At 44.9% G+C, this 18,164-nt stretch overlaps 1 protein-coding gene across 2 annotated transcripts in view; it reads right to left on the bottom strand.

Annotated features, from left to right (window-relative positions):
- The window catches only part of BCORL1 (BCL6 corepressor like 1), a 60,517-nt gene that overhangs the window by 38,020 nt on the left and 4,333 nt on the right, over positions 1-18,164 (bottom strand). For both annotated transcript variants that reach the window (XM_020889694.2, XM_020889693.2), the window contains one exon: positions 3,539-3,668. In XM_020889694.2, the coding sequence (XP_020745353.2) occupies positions 3,539-3,624 (86 nt within the window). In that variant the 5' untranslated portion in view covers positions 3,625-3,668. The remainder of the gene's footprint in view (positions 1-3,538; positions 3,669-18,164) is intronic.

Here is an 18,164-nt window from a genome sequence, read left to right as displayed (position 1 = left end):
GCCTCTGTTGCCCTAAGGAAGACACTGGTGGGGCAGGGGTGGGTGCGAGTGGGTGGGTGGAAGGCTGAGGTGCAACAACAGAGCTCTAGCACAAGCGCTACAATACGGTTCCTAGGGTGCAAACACAGGAATGCTCTGTGCACTTCCGGGGAGCTAGACTGCCTTGGGGTTTGCCATCCTCCTATTTCAGAGCCTCTTTCTGAGCTCTGCCACAGCCAGGGAAGAAGCCAGCGCCTGCCTCACCAGCCACCTTAATCAAAGGGCAGTCAGGGTGTCCCCACCCAAGCCCCACAAGAACTAACTCCTTCCCTTGCACTGGAACAGGGACCCACTGACACACCCCCAAACTGCACCTGGGCAAGAGGAGCAAAAAAGGCAAGGGGGTCACCACAGGCCTCTCCCCATCTTTTCAGGGCTGCAGAAGGGACTAACTGAGGGGAAAGGCTTGTTCCCTTTAAAAGGCAGCTAGGCTGGCAGAAGTGGGAGGGTTTCACTGCTGGCAACGGACTGCTGGTGACAAATAGCAAGGATCAAAAGGAGAGACAGGGCTGGAGACACAGTCGGGGGTCTCAAGGAAGGCGAGGAAGGGGGAGCCTGAGGGAAAGGGAAAGCGTGCTTGGACATCAACCCCTGAGAGCCCAGAAAAGCAAGCCCAACCCCCAGCCTTGGGCCAGGGGTGAAGCAGGGTTCCAGGGCTGGTTCTGCAGGGACAGAGGTGGTGAGGGAAAAGAAGCGGCAGGGACCCCTGCTTGGACAGCCCCTCATGAGGTATTGCAGAGAAGACACACTGTTTCCATGTCCCCCCTGCTGATGATACAGAGGGGAGCTAAGCTGCATACTCGGTCCTGCTTGCTCGGCTTTCACCCTATATAAAATCACCCTGAAAGTAGAAACCCTGCCTTCAAAGACAGCCACCAGAGAAGTGCAGAGCCACTGGCCCAGAGATTCTCGAGGTGGCTGCAGAAACAGCGATCCTGGCTGCTCCAGCCATACCTACACCTGAGCCAGCCGCCAAGGCTCTGGGAAAATGACCCACGGCCACGTTTCAAGCCTTCTGAGGAGAGGAGTGTGTAAAGCCAAGCAAATGTTAAACTGCTCCATTGACAGAAGAATGTGGGACAGGGGAGGGGGTTCAAGGGAAGAGCAAAATTAGGAGGGTGCAGATGGTAGGGAGAAGAGAACGGGAGTCGAAGCAGGCTTCAATCAGGACTGAAAATTGATCCCACCGTTTCTTCCCAACAGAGATGACCCTAGGCTGTTATGCTCAAGGCTTTGTTGAACTTAAACCAGAACCAGTCATAACCTTTCAGGGCTGTCTGCCTAATTATTAAGCGCTAGCACCAGTGTCAAACCAGACCTTTTTCAGTTCCTGTTGGGCCTTTACTACATGGCACATATCTCGCTCCTTGGATCCCAGCTCCTGCAGACTTTCCCTGCCTCAATTCCCATCACACCCCAAAACTGCCTTTATTCCAGCCAAAGTGCCCCCTACACACGGTGTGACAAACACCAGCCCTCACCTGAAACTCCTACTCATCCTTCAAGCCCTGGCCCAAATGTCACTGCCTCTGGGAAGCCTTCCCTTCTTACCCCAGGAAGTTTTTGATTCTTGCATCTAGACTCCCACTGGACACACCACTCGACAGCACTTACCACCAATGTCCCATGACAAATGGTTTGCTCTGAATGAATTTAACAAATGTTTGGTGAATGAAGTCATGAATGGGTACAAGAAAGGAAGCAAGCAAGCAAGCAAACAGGGATTTAGCTGGAGGCCGGTCTAGAGTCAGTCACCTAAGGCCAGAAGAAAGCCCCTGTCCCCTGTTTCTATAGTCCCCAACTATATCTGATGGAGCTGGGTAGGCTTCTCAAATCTACCTTTAAGAATTAACCCCCAGATGCAGCTTTGCACTCAAAATAGCTAAATTCTACAGGTGGTAAAGGGTTGATGAGGAAGATGGTTTTAAGTAAGGTGAGATCACCTTTTGGAAATTAGCTGTAGCATGGCCTAGGCTGGAGCAGGAAGGCAACAATAATGGGTAGATGAGGTCAAAAGTGACAACACTTAAGAGGTCATCCTAACCACATGGCATATTTGGTAACCAAACATCCCAAGAAAGGTCCATAATAAGTGAAAATCAAGCTTGGTTCCAATTCATGGTCCTTTTTCAGTGGGGATTTAGAATGGACAGTAAACCCAAGTAACTTGTCCATTGATTTTTTGAAGGCTCTAGTCCAGATCTCTACATCAAAGTCCCATCTGCTTATAACTAGTTGCCAATGAATACTCACACAAATCAATACCACCACTCTGCCTTCCCCACATCATCTCTTAGTTATTATCTAAGGACATACCTCATATGCAAAGGAAAATATCTTTCTTGCACAGATCCTAGAAGAATTTTGTCTTATTTTCCTTGAACTTGACTTTTATATTCTAAAATTAAATTCCTTTTAAGTCCATCTCTAACTCATTCCTCTGTGTAGAGAGCAATAAACCATCAAACACTAATGGCTTCAAAAAAAATAAAAAGGTCTATTCTCCTAACCTGAACCTCAGACAAGTACACACTTCTCCAGTTAAGAGCAGAAGGAGGAAGGTAGCCATCCCTTTTCCTTTCAAAATTACCCATACCCCCTCCACGCACACACACCCATGCACACACCTCCAAGATTTCCCCAAGGAAATGCCAGATCTTGAATCCAATGAAAAGTCATATTGTTCTGTGTTCTAGGTGATTGATTTGACATGTTTGGATTTCAACAGTCAATATATTGAAACCAGCTAGCATGGGGGAGCCATACCTTCTCTACAAATGGGAGAGGCATTGCAACCAACACACATGCTCTTTGGCCAAGAGTCAGGAAAAGTCAAATGTAGAATCTGAAGGCCATTTTGAGTGCTCTTCATATGGGGTATGATCAGAAATGGCACAGCTTGGTCAACCCAGTATTTTGGTGAACAGAAAATTGAAAATACACACAGATCCAGCAGGCATCACCAACTTTCAGTTTCCTACGAAAACTACATTAAGCAGTCTGATCGTCCTTTGATACTTTATAAGTATCTCACTGCAAATCATCACTAGCCTCGTGAGGCCAGAAAGTGCTGATCACCAGAATATCCACTAACCATTCCCAGTATAAAGCTAAATGATATAACCGTCTTTCTTCCAGGTTTAGATCAAGGACCAAAAATATCTTACATGTATTCTTGAGCACAGAACATGGATGCAGCAAATAAAAACCGCAATTGCCTGAGCATCCCTTTATTCCACAATCTGACAGTTCTTAATGAGTAGACAAATACTAGCTGGCAAAAGGTCATCTGTTGGCCTCCTCACTTTCATCTGAACAGGGACAGCATGGCAGAGCAGGCCACTCTCATCACCCCAGCCCCAGCCCACCTCAGGAAAATCAGAAACAACTAACAGTCTCCTTCCCAGGGTTCCTCCTCTGGCCCTCTCACAGCTACCCTGCTGGGGAGCAGGGACAGCTCACCAGAAGCCGGCCACAGCCACCTTCCCAGCCTCCTCACCTCTCCTCGTTGATGCCACACATGCGAATCCGCTCAGAACTGGTCCAGTTGTGCACGCCGCTGTAGAGCGGTGCTGTAGAGATCATGACAGCCGCTCACCACCAGCTAGGACCTGCTGCGGCCACTCCCCCTGGGGAAAAAGAACCCCCAAAAATCAAAACTTGTAACACAGACGGTGCTTTAACCACCTTTTATGCGAAAATACTGAAACAAATAAAGGTAATTAGAGTGCCAAAACATTAAAGCCATCTCTCTCACAAGCCTGACTGCTGTGGAAAATTAAAGTCCAAATGGGGACGAGGGAGCACCAGCTTTCCAGGAATCCATAGGTTTCAGGATGGAGATGAGGATGCTGTTAATCACCTAGAGTGATTTTTAAATTATCTGAAAGACAGATATGCATGAGTGTTCGAGGAAATTCAATCTATTTCAGACAAGTGAGATGACAGTATATTTTTCTACACACATTTAGCCTAACCAACTACAATTAGAGGGTCATTCCCATATACGAACAGTGCATTGAAAGATACTGGGGAATCTTTTTCTCGTCAACTCTCTAATCCATGAGTACTGAAGTATTTGAGTGACATTGCCAATTTAAGCTCTCCAGAGGAAGCACATGCTTGCTTTATAAGCCCTTCAAAACTATTCTAATTTCAAGGTAGGAATCATATAGATATAATGCATATACCTAAGCAGGTTTAAAGCGCCCTTCAAATCAGATAACATACTCCTTGTGCTCTGACCACAAACAAGCATATGAAAAACAATGCTCCATTAAGAATTGCACATGTCTGTCCTTGTCTCTCCTATCAGTCTCTCATCCCTATGACCTACCACCCCCTTCACCAGCCAGTGTTGGGCTCTCACTACTGATGATCAGTGCAAAGCCAATTCACCTTCCAGAGAAATCGAGGCATCAAGAGAAAGATGTTTATCCAATGAGCTTGTCTTGAGACCTTCAAATTCGAGTTAACTTATTAGCTAAAAGCCTTATTCATCAAAGCTCTACTGAACAAAACCCTATGGCGATCAGAATTTTATGCTGTTCTCCACTGTACAAAGAAGTAAATCATAGTAAAATACAGCTACCTCGGGGATTTGTTTCATTTATCCTTTATATGGGCTTCCCTAGTGGCTCAGATGGTAAAGAACCTGCCAGCAATGCAGGAGATCCAGCTTTGAACCCTGGGTCAGGAAGATACCCTGGAGAAAGGAATGGCTACCTACTCCAGTATTCTTGCCTGGAGAATTCCATGGAGAGAGGAGCCTGGTGGGCTACAGTCCATGGGATCAGAGTCAGACATGATTGAGCAACTAACACAGAAATAACACATCTTTTATACAACTTTTGGAGACTGTCCATATTCAACATAATATCACTTATTAAAAAATTTTTTTTCAAGCACCTACTATGTGCCGCCACTGTCCAAGGTACCAAGGATTCAACAATTAACAAAAAAGACAAGAAATCCCCGTGTTCATGGAGTTTATATTCTAGTGGGATGAGATAGCCAATAAACATGTTAAATGACTATATTACAGGATGTTAGAAGGTGATATAACACAGGCTAAGGGACAAGGCAACAGTGGGGGGCAAGGAGCAGAATGGGCTACAATTTATAAGTGGGTGATCAGAGTAGGCCTTGCTGAGGAGACATTTAAACATCCTGAAGGAAGCAAAGATGCGAGCCACGTAAACATCTGGGGAAGTGCATTCCACAGAGGGAACCACCTTGCACAGGTCCTTAAGGCAGGAGGTGCCTGCTAAGATCAGAAAAGAGCCCAGAGGCTGCAGGGCTGATACAGAAGGAGAAGACAAGGGAGAGAGTCAGTGAGAGGAGAGCAGGGCCGCATCCTCTCCTTGGACGTCCCCCTCCTCCTGTCCCTGTCACATAGGATAGCATAGGACACTGCTGCTTCGCCCCTTCCTTTATACTTGCCCCTCGCCTGGCTTTACAGACCCTGCGCCTGTGGGCTTCTCTCCTGCCACCCCAGAAACCTGGCCCTCATCTTGCTAAGTCTCTCCTCACCTCTGCCATGTTCTCCCACCCCTTCCCCTTCCCTCCCTCTCTTTTCCTACCTGCCTCCTCTCTCTCTCAGTCCCACTCTCCCATTTCTCTCTTCCTCCACATCATTCCCCTTCCCCCATTATTCTCCCGGCTGTCTCTCTCTCTTCCCCTCTCCTCGGCTTCTCTTCTCTCTCCTTCAGTGTTCTCCCCTTCCCCCGCATCTCCTGCCCCAGTCCTTTCCCTCCTTTATCTCACCTTCCTTATTTCCCCTTTCTCCCTCCCCATTGCCTCTCCTCTCCTCTTAGTCCTCCAGCCTCAGCCTTCAGTCTCCCGCTCTGTCCTCCTGTCTTCCCTGCCTCTCCAGCTCAAGTCTGGCTCTCACTGGCTCTCCCCAAAGCCCCCTCACCCTGCCTCTGTGTGTGTGTGTATGTGTGTGTGTGTGTGCACACACGCCCCACCCCTCCTTCTCTCTTAGCTCAAGACCTCCCAGTTTCCACTCACCCCTTGGGCACTGATGATTCCCAAATCTGTATCTCTAGCCCTGCCCTCTCTCCTTAGACCCAGACCAGAATTTCCAGCTGCCAGCCACTTGCTGTTAATTAGATGTCCACCAAGCCCCTCAAACTCAATGTGTCTCAAACCGAACTCATTATCTGTTACCAAGAACCTGCTCCCTACCCTCCATGCCCAGCGTGTTTCCTATCTTAGTTAAGAGCACCACTATCCCCCAGCCTGGAAATTTCAGTGTTCAGCTCCTCTCCCACACTACCCACATCCAATCAGGAGTCAAGCCTTAGTAACACCATCTTTGTCCTCTCCTTCTAGCCCTCTCACCCCTGCCCCTGATGTGGTCCTTCATCATCTCTCACCCAAAATATTACAGTAGCCTCTTAACTGGTCTCTCTGTCTCTAAGCTCTTGATTCTATAATCAATTCATCTTCTAAAGCACCAGTTCGATCACATTGCCCCCTCCGTCTGCCAGAGCTTTCAACAGCTTTCCTCTGTCTTCAGAATCGAGGCCACATTTCTTAGCACAGCCTTCAGGGTCTTCCATGACCTGGCCTTTAGCCTCCTGTCTGGCCACATCCTGCGCCCTCACCACTCGATTCCTGACCCTTCCCTGAACAGACCATCCAGTTCCAGGCTGGTTCCTCACCCTGAAATGGCCTCTCCTGTGTCCCCTCTTCCCCTCTGTCCCCCGTCAAAGCCTAGCTTGAATGTCACCATGTCATCTCTCCACCCCGCCCCCCGCCCCGTCCTTGGCCAGTTAACTCCTCCCTGTCTGGTCCTCCCTAAACATTTCATTCCCATACCTACCACAGCACAGATTCTTAGTCCCTCTGCTGTGTGATTAACTGGGCATATGGCACGGGTGTCTTTCCCCCACTCCCAGACAATCAGCTACTTAAGGTAAGAAATACCTTCTTTTCTGTCTCTGGTTCTTCTGCAATGTCTTATACATAGTAAGTACTTAGTAAATTTGTGTTATGTGGAAGTGAATCTTGGGTGAGAATTGAGGTGGTGACCCTGAGAAATTATAAAAGGCAAAAGAAGCCCCCCCAAAAAGTACTCACCATGCCTACTATTTCTTAGAAACTGTACTTTAACAAAAAAGCTCTGCCTTATCTACAGCACACCCTTCCAAGCTGCCTGATTCTAGCCCTGCTCATTGTCTCTGAGCTCTTTTGCACCTCTGTAAATTGCAGGTAACTGATGGATATGCAAACTGTCTTGTCCCATGCAGTTTGGATTGACTTCCCTCCCCACTGTGGAAAAACCAGTTTTGCCTCCATTTGCAATTCAATTCCTTTACTCCATATAAAATTGTGCTTTTGGGACTTTTTCTTTGAACCGACTATAAACATCTGTCTGGTTCCCTTGTTGATTAATGAGTAAAATAAAATCTTTAACACGTGCTCATTCTTAAATCTGTAACAGACTCATGATTTTACCTTTCTGTGAAAATTATCTTTAACATTTCTAAAACAGTTACATGGATTCACACATAATTTTAGGGAGATTTCAGCAAGGGGTAAGGCACCTCAGTTCACTAGGATCCCACTCCCTAAACATCCTGGTTAATCAAGTTTTGACTGTTTCTTAGAGTAACTTGGAATATCCTACTTTAAGGAATAACAGCTCAGTCTGTTGGCTGATCATCTTTTTTCATCTTTTTTCTCTGTGAGGCATTAGAAGACTCAGGCAATGGAACGGGCCATTCTTGTCATAGGACAAATTTTTAACACGAATTTTAACGCATGTTTTAGTGGCTACCTGAATTTTGTAGGCAGCGGATATGTCAGTCACCATGGCTTTTTCACCCTTAGGTTAATTTTCTTCTGTTTAGAGGCAATTAGTAGTTTGTAGGACCTGGGACAGAAATCAAAGGAGAGAATCCTAGCATTTGGAAACAGAACAAAGTATAGAATATCATTACCTAGATAAGGGAGTTTTTAGACGGCCCCAAGACCCCAAATAACAACAAGAAAACCAAGTAAAAACCAAAATAATTAGCATAAAATACATATTTTGTGACTACCTAGAAGGCAAACCTGATCCTAGAGACCGCCACTTGCACAAGATCCTGAAGATAGAGCATCAGCTTAAATCTCAGCCTCCCACTCCTCTATTATGACTTTGTCAAAGCAGCGCTCCTTCCTGTGTGCCGCTTCCTGTGTGAAGGCCTGTGCTGCCAATTAATAGTAGCCTTTGCAGGGGTGGGAAGGGGAGGGGAAGGGTGGAAAGTGCAGTCAAGAGAGCATCAATCTAAATGGTCTACACAAGAAGGCAAGAGAGTAAGCAAAGGTAACTTCTAAAGAGGTACCGATGGCATCAAGGCCCACATGGGACAGGAGGAGTCAGGATGGACCACGCACACCAATATTTTTCAAGGTGCTGGTTCAAAATACAGATTCATAGGTTCCAGCCCTGAAGATCCTGATCCAGGAGGCCAAGGGTTCTGTTCTAAGTCCAATCAAGTTAATAACCACTCAACGGTACACAACTTCTCAGGAGAGGTGAGCACAAAGGGAAAATCTTACAGACACCCTTGGCAGGCTCCACTGGTGTGCACACTTGAGGCCCAGCTTGCTTTCACTCCTAGTGCCTGCACTCATGTGTGGTGTACAATTCTCCATCAGTCTCTCACTCCCTCTCTGATGGCAACCATCACATCGAAGGTGAAAAGCGAAGTTCCTGAAAGGAACTTGGGAGAAACCTGGTAATCTCAAGTGACCCAGGAAGCACAGGCACAAGGATACGAAATACCTCAAAGGATTTTCCCAGATGTCACAACCATGTAATTGTTAAGAAATGAACAGCTGCAGGGCTGCAGAATCAAAATGCAGCAGGACCACAGCAAGCCGTCCCCACTTTGTGATTGCGGTGGGGGGGGACTCAAAAGGCACATCCAACTTGTGGGGAGAACAAAGAACACATGCTCCACCAACCTGAAGTGATAAGCGGTGCTGAGAAAATAAAGAAAAAGTCTAGATTTAGCAGGCACACGTGCACATAAGTAGAAGGCCTGACCAAGATCCAAGGGACTGAATCCAACAAGCGGGCAGCAGAAAGCAGGTAGCCAGTGAGGATCACCACACTATGAAACAGGGGAAATCAAAGAGAAAATGGATAATGGGAGAGCAATGACCTTAACATGGTGAGAATAGCAGCTAAGCTTCGGGCGAGCAGGGAGTAGAAGAAAAACCGTAATGGAGTAGAACGCTTTCCCCCAAAAAAATCTAAAAGGAAGAAAGAAAAACAAAATCCTTGAAGACAAGTGAAGGTATAAACGGCATAAAAGAGAAGCCCATAGCAAATAACAACCAAAAAGGAAAAAAATGAAATAGGGGAACCTGAAATATTTCACCATCGTGGGCCAAACTGAAACACTGTGGGGAAGCACTGAAGACAGACATTTTAGAAAAGTTTAGAGAGAATATCTTCTCAAAAGGGGAAGAACATCAAATTGTAGCCCAAGTTAGGGCTGGGGGAGTTGGTAATACAGGACAGTCAGCACTAAAATCTCCAAGATCCTACAGATTGGGTAGAACTTTTTGGTTCGGTTTTGAAAGGAAGATGCCAAAACAAGGAGATTTCACAACAACTACAAGCAAAAGCGTGGTCACCCTGCATAGGAGGAAGAGGAGGACATGACAGGAGGTGACAAAGTATCTATCTGACATTTTTTAAAATGAAAGTAGACATTATTAAAACCTTTTAGTTTCCACCCTTGAAAATGACCATACAGTGTGTTTGTGAGTCTAGTGGACAAGCTCTCTGGAATCATGTGGCTCCTTCTGTGGTCGAAGACCCCTTACATGAAGAACAACTGCTGCTGGCAACGCATGTGACACAACCAGGGCCCTTACACACAGCATGAAACCTGCCCACTTACTCCTGCTAGGACTCTACCATCAAGACAGTAAAGTAGAAACTCAAGATTAAGAAGGCCTCAGTTAAACTAAATCTGGTAGTACTCCCCCAGGACTCTTTTGGTTCACACTGCCTTGTGACCTGGAAGCAATTACAACCTTAAAAAAAAAAAAGAAAGAGCCGGAAAATATTCATCTTGAAGCCTGGCCCTGAATCTGTCCTCAAGAGGATAGGCGTGGCCAGCAGACAGTTAAAGAAGGAGGGTTGGGTCAGTGATGACTAATAAGTAAAGAAAATCAACTTTGGGACCTACTGCTCCAATAGAAATTCAGAACTCTGGGGAAAGTTCCTGAAAGACAGAGAGAGAGGTATTCACATTCTGATTTCACAGAATTAAAGGCAAGGCCACCCCACTCCCCACTTTGGGAAAAGCGACATTTAAGATACCCGCCTTGCCCCCGCAAGGAGACCCAAGAGCTCACTGGCATTGGGATCCCAGGGAACATGAAAAGGCCATGACTTCCACCCAGTCACCGGAGTGCCTTTAGAGAGATGTCAAAATGTCTCAAAATCATTGCTTTCTATAGGAAAGTTTACACATACCCAACAAGGATAACTTCACCTGGCTTTAGATATGGAACTCCTACCATGGGTCTTACCCTCCTTGGCCCTCTGCCTTCTTTCATGTGTAGGACTAACATTCCTATTTCCTCCACTTAATATCTGAAACCTCACCCCCAATGAGGAAGTTCTTCCAACTTACACTCTTCTAATTTAATGATTCTCCATACAAGGATATTCTATTATTCTCCTCCAGCTTTTCCCTCAAAATCTATATCCCCTCATCTTTCCCTACCATTAACCAAATACCACTCCTTGAAACTCAAAGAGTCCCGTAAACATGCCCCAATCACTTTGCTTCCCTTCATGCAAAACAGGTTCCTCTACCACCATATACCACCACACACAAACATACACACAGATGAAATCAACTGAAAATAATCTGCTGGGCAATTGGAATGAGAAAGGGGTCCTTTGCCCTATTCATCCCCATCTTATATTCTCGCATTTCCTAGTTACCCTGAGGTTTTGTTGTGTTTTTTTTTTTTTTCCTATCCAAAAAGTTCCACCAGTTCTACTCCAAGGCATCAGTCCTATAAGGGACATGGCATCCTGTTCTCAGATACATTCATTCCTGTGTTTACCGAGAAAGCTAAGGCATTGCCTGTAGACAGCTCTAGCAGAGACACCTTCATAGACTCCTTAGGTACCTCTATGTTTGTACACCTCACCTTATAAACATTTATGAGACTTGGATACAAAGGAAGGTTAACTATCTGCTAAATGCATAAGAGCTTACTCACTCAAATGAATGTCATTACTTCCAAAGTAGTCACCTTGGGAGGCTAGACATTGATCTCAAAGGAGTGACCAGGGCTTGAGGTCTCTATCTTGATCTTTGACATCCGCAGCTGGTTGAATTTAGGGATGCGAAACTCGTGTTGCTGTGGAAATTTCTTTCTACTCTGCCATTTTGCATCAGTGACTTGAGAATTATGGGATCTGATTCCATTTTGACATCTGAGGAGGTTCCTGGAACCACTCACCTGCAGATACCAAGGGACGACTATGCTCTACTACCCAAAGCCTCAACTGTGGGGGAACAAACTTGGAGGGCATTTTCAGCCCCTACTTCTCAACCATCTGAGACATCTTACTCTTGTCCAGTTACTATGTCATCTGCAAAAGTTGAGAATAACACAAAAGCATGTGAATGGACCAAAGGTAATCAATTCCAGCAGTGAAGTAGGCAAAAATAAAATATTTTAATCTCTCACGTACATTTTCATACCACCAGATCATTTTAGTTTTTCCACCCACTGCCAAGATATTTTTTCCCTATTATTCAAATAGTACTCACTTTTATTTCCTACTGTAAGGACATTATTTTACTCCATTTAAAGAAAATTCCTCACCTCATCATAGCTTTAAACTGGACCTCGGCTCTAGGAACAAGATTTTGAACAACTTCTAGATGTCACAGATATTCAAAAATCCTAAATATCAGGAAATTAATCAATCCTTTTCCAAATGGAAAACCACCTTAAAATGTCATCCTAAGTAACTAGGGTCATCCTTTGAGCACCTCTCATTTCTACTAGATCAAAAAAAAAATAAGAGCTGGCTTTTCTCAATTTGGTCTTCAGCAGGACCATGTGAATATTGCAGGTGTTTTTCACACTCCAAAGTTGAACCAATGTAACCTGAGACTTCAATCCCTTTTGTGATGCTTTTGGGTCCTCCCTGCAATAAACTGTGACAGTGGCTCTCAGGTTCTTCATTTCAGTGTACAGCATTCAAGATATGGAATTTTTCACTTAAAGGATTCCTCCTCACCAAGCTTTGGCCTTTCTTTAAAAAAAAGTCTCCTGGACCTCTTACACAAATATTTGGAGAGGCCATGTCAGCCTATTCTTTTTCCCTATTCTCTCACCCCTGACTATGGGCTTAACTCATTTTATAGACATTACTCATCCAAAGGTATACACATACATACACACATTTAGCTCACAGAATTTCAAACTCTCAATATTGGCTCAATCTGCTATCCATCTATAGAGTTTTCAAGGCTAGGAAGATTTTCTACCTCTTTTAATAGCTCCTCCCAATAGTGCCTAGCACGATACAAGGCATGCAATATGTACTTGATAATTAAATACTTGCTAAACTATGGGTAAAATGGAAATACTCACTACCCACTACCCCATACAGAAACCAAGAACAACCCCGTGTAAAAAGCATTGGACCTATGAATTCCTTTTACTTCCTGTGCTTCTCTCATAAACTTTCTCTTCTTTCTTCTCCTTACTTCCATGATAAAGAAATCACAGAAATAAAATAAAATTGGACTGGAGCAAAATAATAAAGTCAACTTCCAATTATCTCAGGGTGGTTTAGCCACAGCTAATTTTTGAACCCAGCCGACTTATGGACTGCCTTCTGCCACTTATAATACATGTGTGCTCAGGGAACAACTCATCTTAATATTTGCCTAAGCAGAATATAAATAGGAAGGTAAATCTGCTGGGGAGGGGGACAGGCAGAGAATAATAATGCATTTCCAAAGTCAAACAGAAATCATTAATTTGTTCACTGATCTACTGTTTCAAATTGGCCTGACATCACACTCTCCCTATATTGGCATAGTTGATTGTTGGCATCAAAGTCCACTTTGGCTGCAGAGAGGGACTATAGTTTACAGCCCATCATTTTCTCTGCCCAGGACTTTGGTTTGGGGATACCTGAGCTATTTGAGACACTAATCTCTCCCATTCAATCGCTGATGAACATCCTTGTCATAGAGCCATCCAAGACCAGGGCTCTATCTATCAGCTCTTGTAGAAATTCCAGATGTCAGAGACAGCTGGAAAGCCCAACAAGTCATAATTAAACACAGCAGCCCTTTTCAGAAAGCAATGGATTTTTAAAACGTCACCCTGGTAAACTACGTTTGGGTCATTTTTAAACCATGGCCCAAAATGTGCCCTGAAGTTTCGACTGGATGTACACCCTTCAGTTCCTGCCCTGAAACACTGAGAGCCATGTTACAGCACAGCTGGTAAAGAAGCTGCCACTTCCACCTCAAAGGTGGACGCAACAATGCAGTAATGAGCCAAGCTATTTCTTCCTACCACATCGTAAATGCTAAATATGTACTAATACAACAGGAATATGGAGAAAGAGCACAGAGCATCAAGACATAAGACGAGCACTCGGGAGCTATTGACACTTTTTTTTCTGCCACCACATTTACCATAGCATAATAAAAAAAGATAATGTCATAGGACACAATCGAATAAGAAAAACTAGTTACACTATAATATGAGATTATACTACTAGATTATACTATAATACTAAATGCCATTATTGGGCACTTGCTATGGACCAGGCACTAGAGACACATCATCTTGTGTAATCCTCACAGCCCTGTGAGGCTGGGATCATCATCTCCATTTTATAGATGAGAAAACTGAGGCTCAAGAAAGATCCACACAACTAGGAAAGAGAAGAATGAGGACTCTAACATAAGGCTGTAGGTCTCCAAAGGCCTCCAGGTAATTCTGATGAAGGCTAACGTCTGAGAACCACTGGACCACACTAACTTGTGTGTCATACGACCAAGCCCTGCTGAGTAAAGCTTCATCATGGTAAGATACCTAATCACCTCTCAGGTCAGGTATAGGGTGCATCCACTCATGCTGGGTTCAGGGTCGCATATAGAACACTTCTCTAGAGAACCTGGAAAAATGAAAACCTGCTTATTCTCCTTGTCCCTGGACACCAGCATTATGACAAAACTTAACTGTACCCTTAAATGGCACTAACACTAAGATTTCTAGGCATACCTTAGCAATGAGGTAACCAAATTTTGTTTCTTAGCAGACAGTCAAAGAAGCCTGAAACACAAATCTTTGCCTGCCCCTCAGTACTCTCCATTCTTCACGGACACTTAGCCTAAGGTCTTCTTAAAATTCAAATGAAGATGTATCCTGTGACGCACACTCTCACAAATAAGCTGAAAATTACCCTATTTTACAAACAATAAATCATCTCTCTTCAAATTCATCACAATTCATTGACCAGGGAGAATATGACCTTGACACGCAGCCTGCAGCCACTTTTTAAACAATGATCTACTTTTTAATGTTTTATGGGGAAAGGGTGGCTTCCGCTTAAAAAAAAAAAAAAAAAAAAAAAAAAAAGAGGGAACCAGAACAGCATATTTGAATTATGGGGATAGAAACAAAGTTAAATTTTACTCTTGACCAGAATTCAACTTCAGTTCACCAAAGAAAGTTTTCATCATAAAAGAGTGCTTTTAAGTTGTGAACAGTAGGAAAGCGTATGATTTAGAAAGAGAACAGGTTCTACGTTATTTTAAGGATGACCATTCAAAAACTGGCATTAATAAAGCCTAGTTTGTATGTGAGATTACATAAAATACTGTATAGCATCCTACTGGCTGAAAGGTAGATTACTTCTTATTACCTCCCTCTTTGGCCAGTCAGACGCTAAACCTTCTGGCAAGCAGAGACTCACATCCAACTGGAACGTCAGCATTAAGAAATTTCCTCTCTGGGACTTCCCTGGTAGTCCAGTGGCTAGGATTCTGCGTTCCCAATGCAGGGGGCCCAGGTTCAATGCCTGGTCAGGTAACTAGATGCTGCAACTAAGAGTTCATATTCTGCAACTAAAAATCCCACATGCCACAGCTAAAACCCCAGCTAAAATCTGGCACAGCCAAATAAACAAATAAATAAACAAATATTTTAAAAAGAAATTTCTTTTCCTTTTGAAAACTCAAAGGCGTAGGGTCTTCCTTCCGCCCTTAATGTAGTCATCAGTGGTTTCTCCCTTTCCCTGTCTATTTTACCCCGACAATTTCCACTTTCCTCAGCACTCTTTCCATTCCACTCTAGTGTTCACTTTCCCACCAAACTCAACCATGAACTTCTCCTCTCTCAATCCCGGAATGCTGGTTGATGATGGAAAACAGCTCTCTATTGTCTGAGGCCGTTCTGCTGCTAAGTCACTTCAGTCGTGTCCGACTCTGTGCGACCCCATAGACAGCAGCCCACCAGGCTCCCCTGTCCCTGGGATTCTCCAGGCAAGAACACTGGAGTGGGGTGGAGGCCGTTCTAGCCCATCTCAAACTTAGCTCAGCCTAGAAGCAATGAACCACTCCAGCTGTCCAACCCCAGATTAACGCCTCTTCTCCCTGCTCCCACCCCACCCTCCCATTCTGGCCCAAGGCTCTCAGGCCACTGTTCTTTATCCTGTTTCATTCTGGAATTTCCATCATTCACCTCCCTATATCTAGGATTCCGCCCACTTGCAGACTGGAAAAACTGGTGTATTCCCTCTTTCTCCTTCTTTCAAGGCCATTCTACTAACAATGGTGAATTCCTACCCCCATTCTGTATACTTACCTTAGTTGAGATTTTATAATTAATGCTCAGACTTGTAAGCCCTGGATCCCAGCTAACCTCTGCTTCCTTGGCCCTTCCAGGGCAGCGGCCATCAAAGCAAGTTTTTATGTTCCTCACACCAGCTCCAGATGACACCTTCCTCCTCTGGCTCATTATCCCACACTCTTTCTCTATTCTGCATTTTTCAGTCTGTATAGTATCTCTAAACTTCCTATTTCCTTGTGTGTAAATATATTTCTGTTTCTTCCAATATATCACTTTTTCTCCCTAGCCCTACTTTTATCCAAGATCATCCTTCTCTCATGGGGTCACAAAGAGTCGGACATGACTTAGCAACTGAATGACAACAACATCCTTCTCTCTTGCCCAAACCTTACTTATTCTAGCATGAAAGTTAAGAGTCTTAAAGGGTCTTCAAACTTTACTTTGTAAACATTATCCTGGAGATTTTAAGGTTCCACTTTTTCCTAGTTGGCCCTAAAATGGGACTAGTGATAGCCACCTTTCTTCCCTCTTCACTGCCTATCCAACCCACTTCTGACTTCCTTCTTTCTAATATTCAAATCCTTTTCTCCTATAATTCTGTTCCTCTAAAAGAACACACTCTCTAAAACCCTAATCCAGACTCATCATGTTGAGAACCTTCCCCCCACCCCCATGTAGTGAACTATAGCACGAATAAGGCAAAGAGATGTCTGGAGGAACCCCTTTTGCTTCCCAAGAAAGTTTACACTCCTGAGAAAGAAAGGGATCCTCCTTCCCTCCCTATCCTCTCCTGGTAAATCAATACAGTCAGATCTACAAGTGCCCTTGGTACAGCCACCATTTCTTGGGGAACTGCCTTCCACTCTGACCAATCCAGACTCTAACTGCGGGGCTTGACAGGGACTCAGCTTTCCTCTGCCCTAGCCCGACAATCTGCCATCTCCTCCTTGTGACCTAAAGAATGAGCCCTCCTTAACCCAGACATCAGAGTCCACCCCACTTCCTCCATCAACGACTTCTCAGGGCCAGAACATAAAGAAACCTACCTACCTTTGCTGCAAACCTAGCAATAGGGTCAGCTCTCTTATTAATGACGCCAATGTGAGTAAGGCTCTGTGCCCCATGGGCTGCGCCTCTTGTCCCCTACATCCACCCCCAGGGCAGCTGCCTCACTTACCGTGTCAAAAGATGTCCACACAGCTAGCAATGTCCACACAGCTTAGTCAAGATGGCCATGTCCCTTCTCAACTCCATCAGCCTTCAGATTCTCTTAACTTCCATAACCAAGCCTCCTGCTCCTCCTAGCTCCCCCAGTCTTTCCTACTAACTTTGCTGCTCCATCAGTATTTAACAGGTTCCTCACTCTATGTTTTGCTTCTATTTGGAGTCTCTGGATGATTTTTAGGATTAAGTTACCCCCATTTAATCCCCAGTGGAATCCTCCAAATTTCTTTCCTATATAACTGTCCTCTTCAGTACTACATGGACATCACCATCCAATTTAAGTACCCCTAAACTCTGCTCCACTGTGCTGCCTACCGTGTCTCCCAAAATAAAGCTTCCCCTCTCCCAACATTCAAGGACAGGACAGGTAAACAGAAAATTAAGTGGCTTTTAAAGTCCCTTCCAATGCTGTAATTTTATCATCAACCTAATCCTCTCCCAACCCCAAACGCATCCTGCATTCATTTCCCCTGAAATACGTTTCAGCGGACTGACTTGGAGAAATAGCCTTCTAAGCTGAAAGACCCACGGGCTAACCAGGGTAGCGCAAACCTACCAATGCATCGGAGAAGTGTCATCAAACATTTTTGCAATCGTACTCCACCTCAGTGCCCAACCGCCTGGAGAGTATTCACTCGGCTGTCGCAGAAGTTACCAGGCTCCCTTCCCACGCTAGCATAAAGAGCCCCTAAACTGGGCTAGCCTAGGCTCCTGGTCTAGCCTCATCCTCACCAAGATACGCTTGTCCTTACTGCCTACCCCAGGAGACACCAAGAATGAATAAGTATCACCGCATCAACAGCTTCATTCAGACAACGTCTAAAATTTTCAAAACAGTAAAACAAAAACAGAGTGCCTCCACCGCAGGTGGGGTGGGAGGGTGGAACAGAAGCCCCCACCCCCCACACCGGCCTCCGCGGTTTGCAGTCTGCTTGCCTCGCGCCTTCCCCTTGACCACCTCTTTCCCTACAACAATCTCCCCCACCTCCACAACTCGAAATCCCCAGCTGAGGTGCGGCCGGCTCCTCCCAGCCTTGCCC

Source organism: Odocoileus virginianus, unplaced genomic scaffold, assembly GCF_023699985.2.
Source record: "Odocoileus virginianus isolate 20LAN1187 ecotype Illinois unplaced genomic scaffold, Ovbor_1.2 Unplaced_Scaffold_2, whole genome shotgun sequence".
NCBI lineage: Eukaryota > Metazoa > Chordata > Mammalia > Artiodactyla > Cervidae > Odocoileus > Odocoileus virginianus.
Note: the sequence above shows the minus strand (reverse complement) of the source record. Positions and strands in the feature narration are given on the sequence as shown.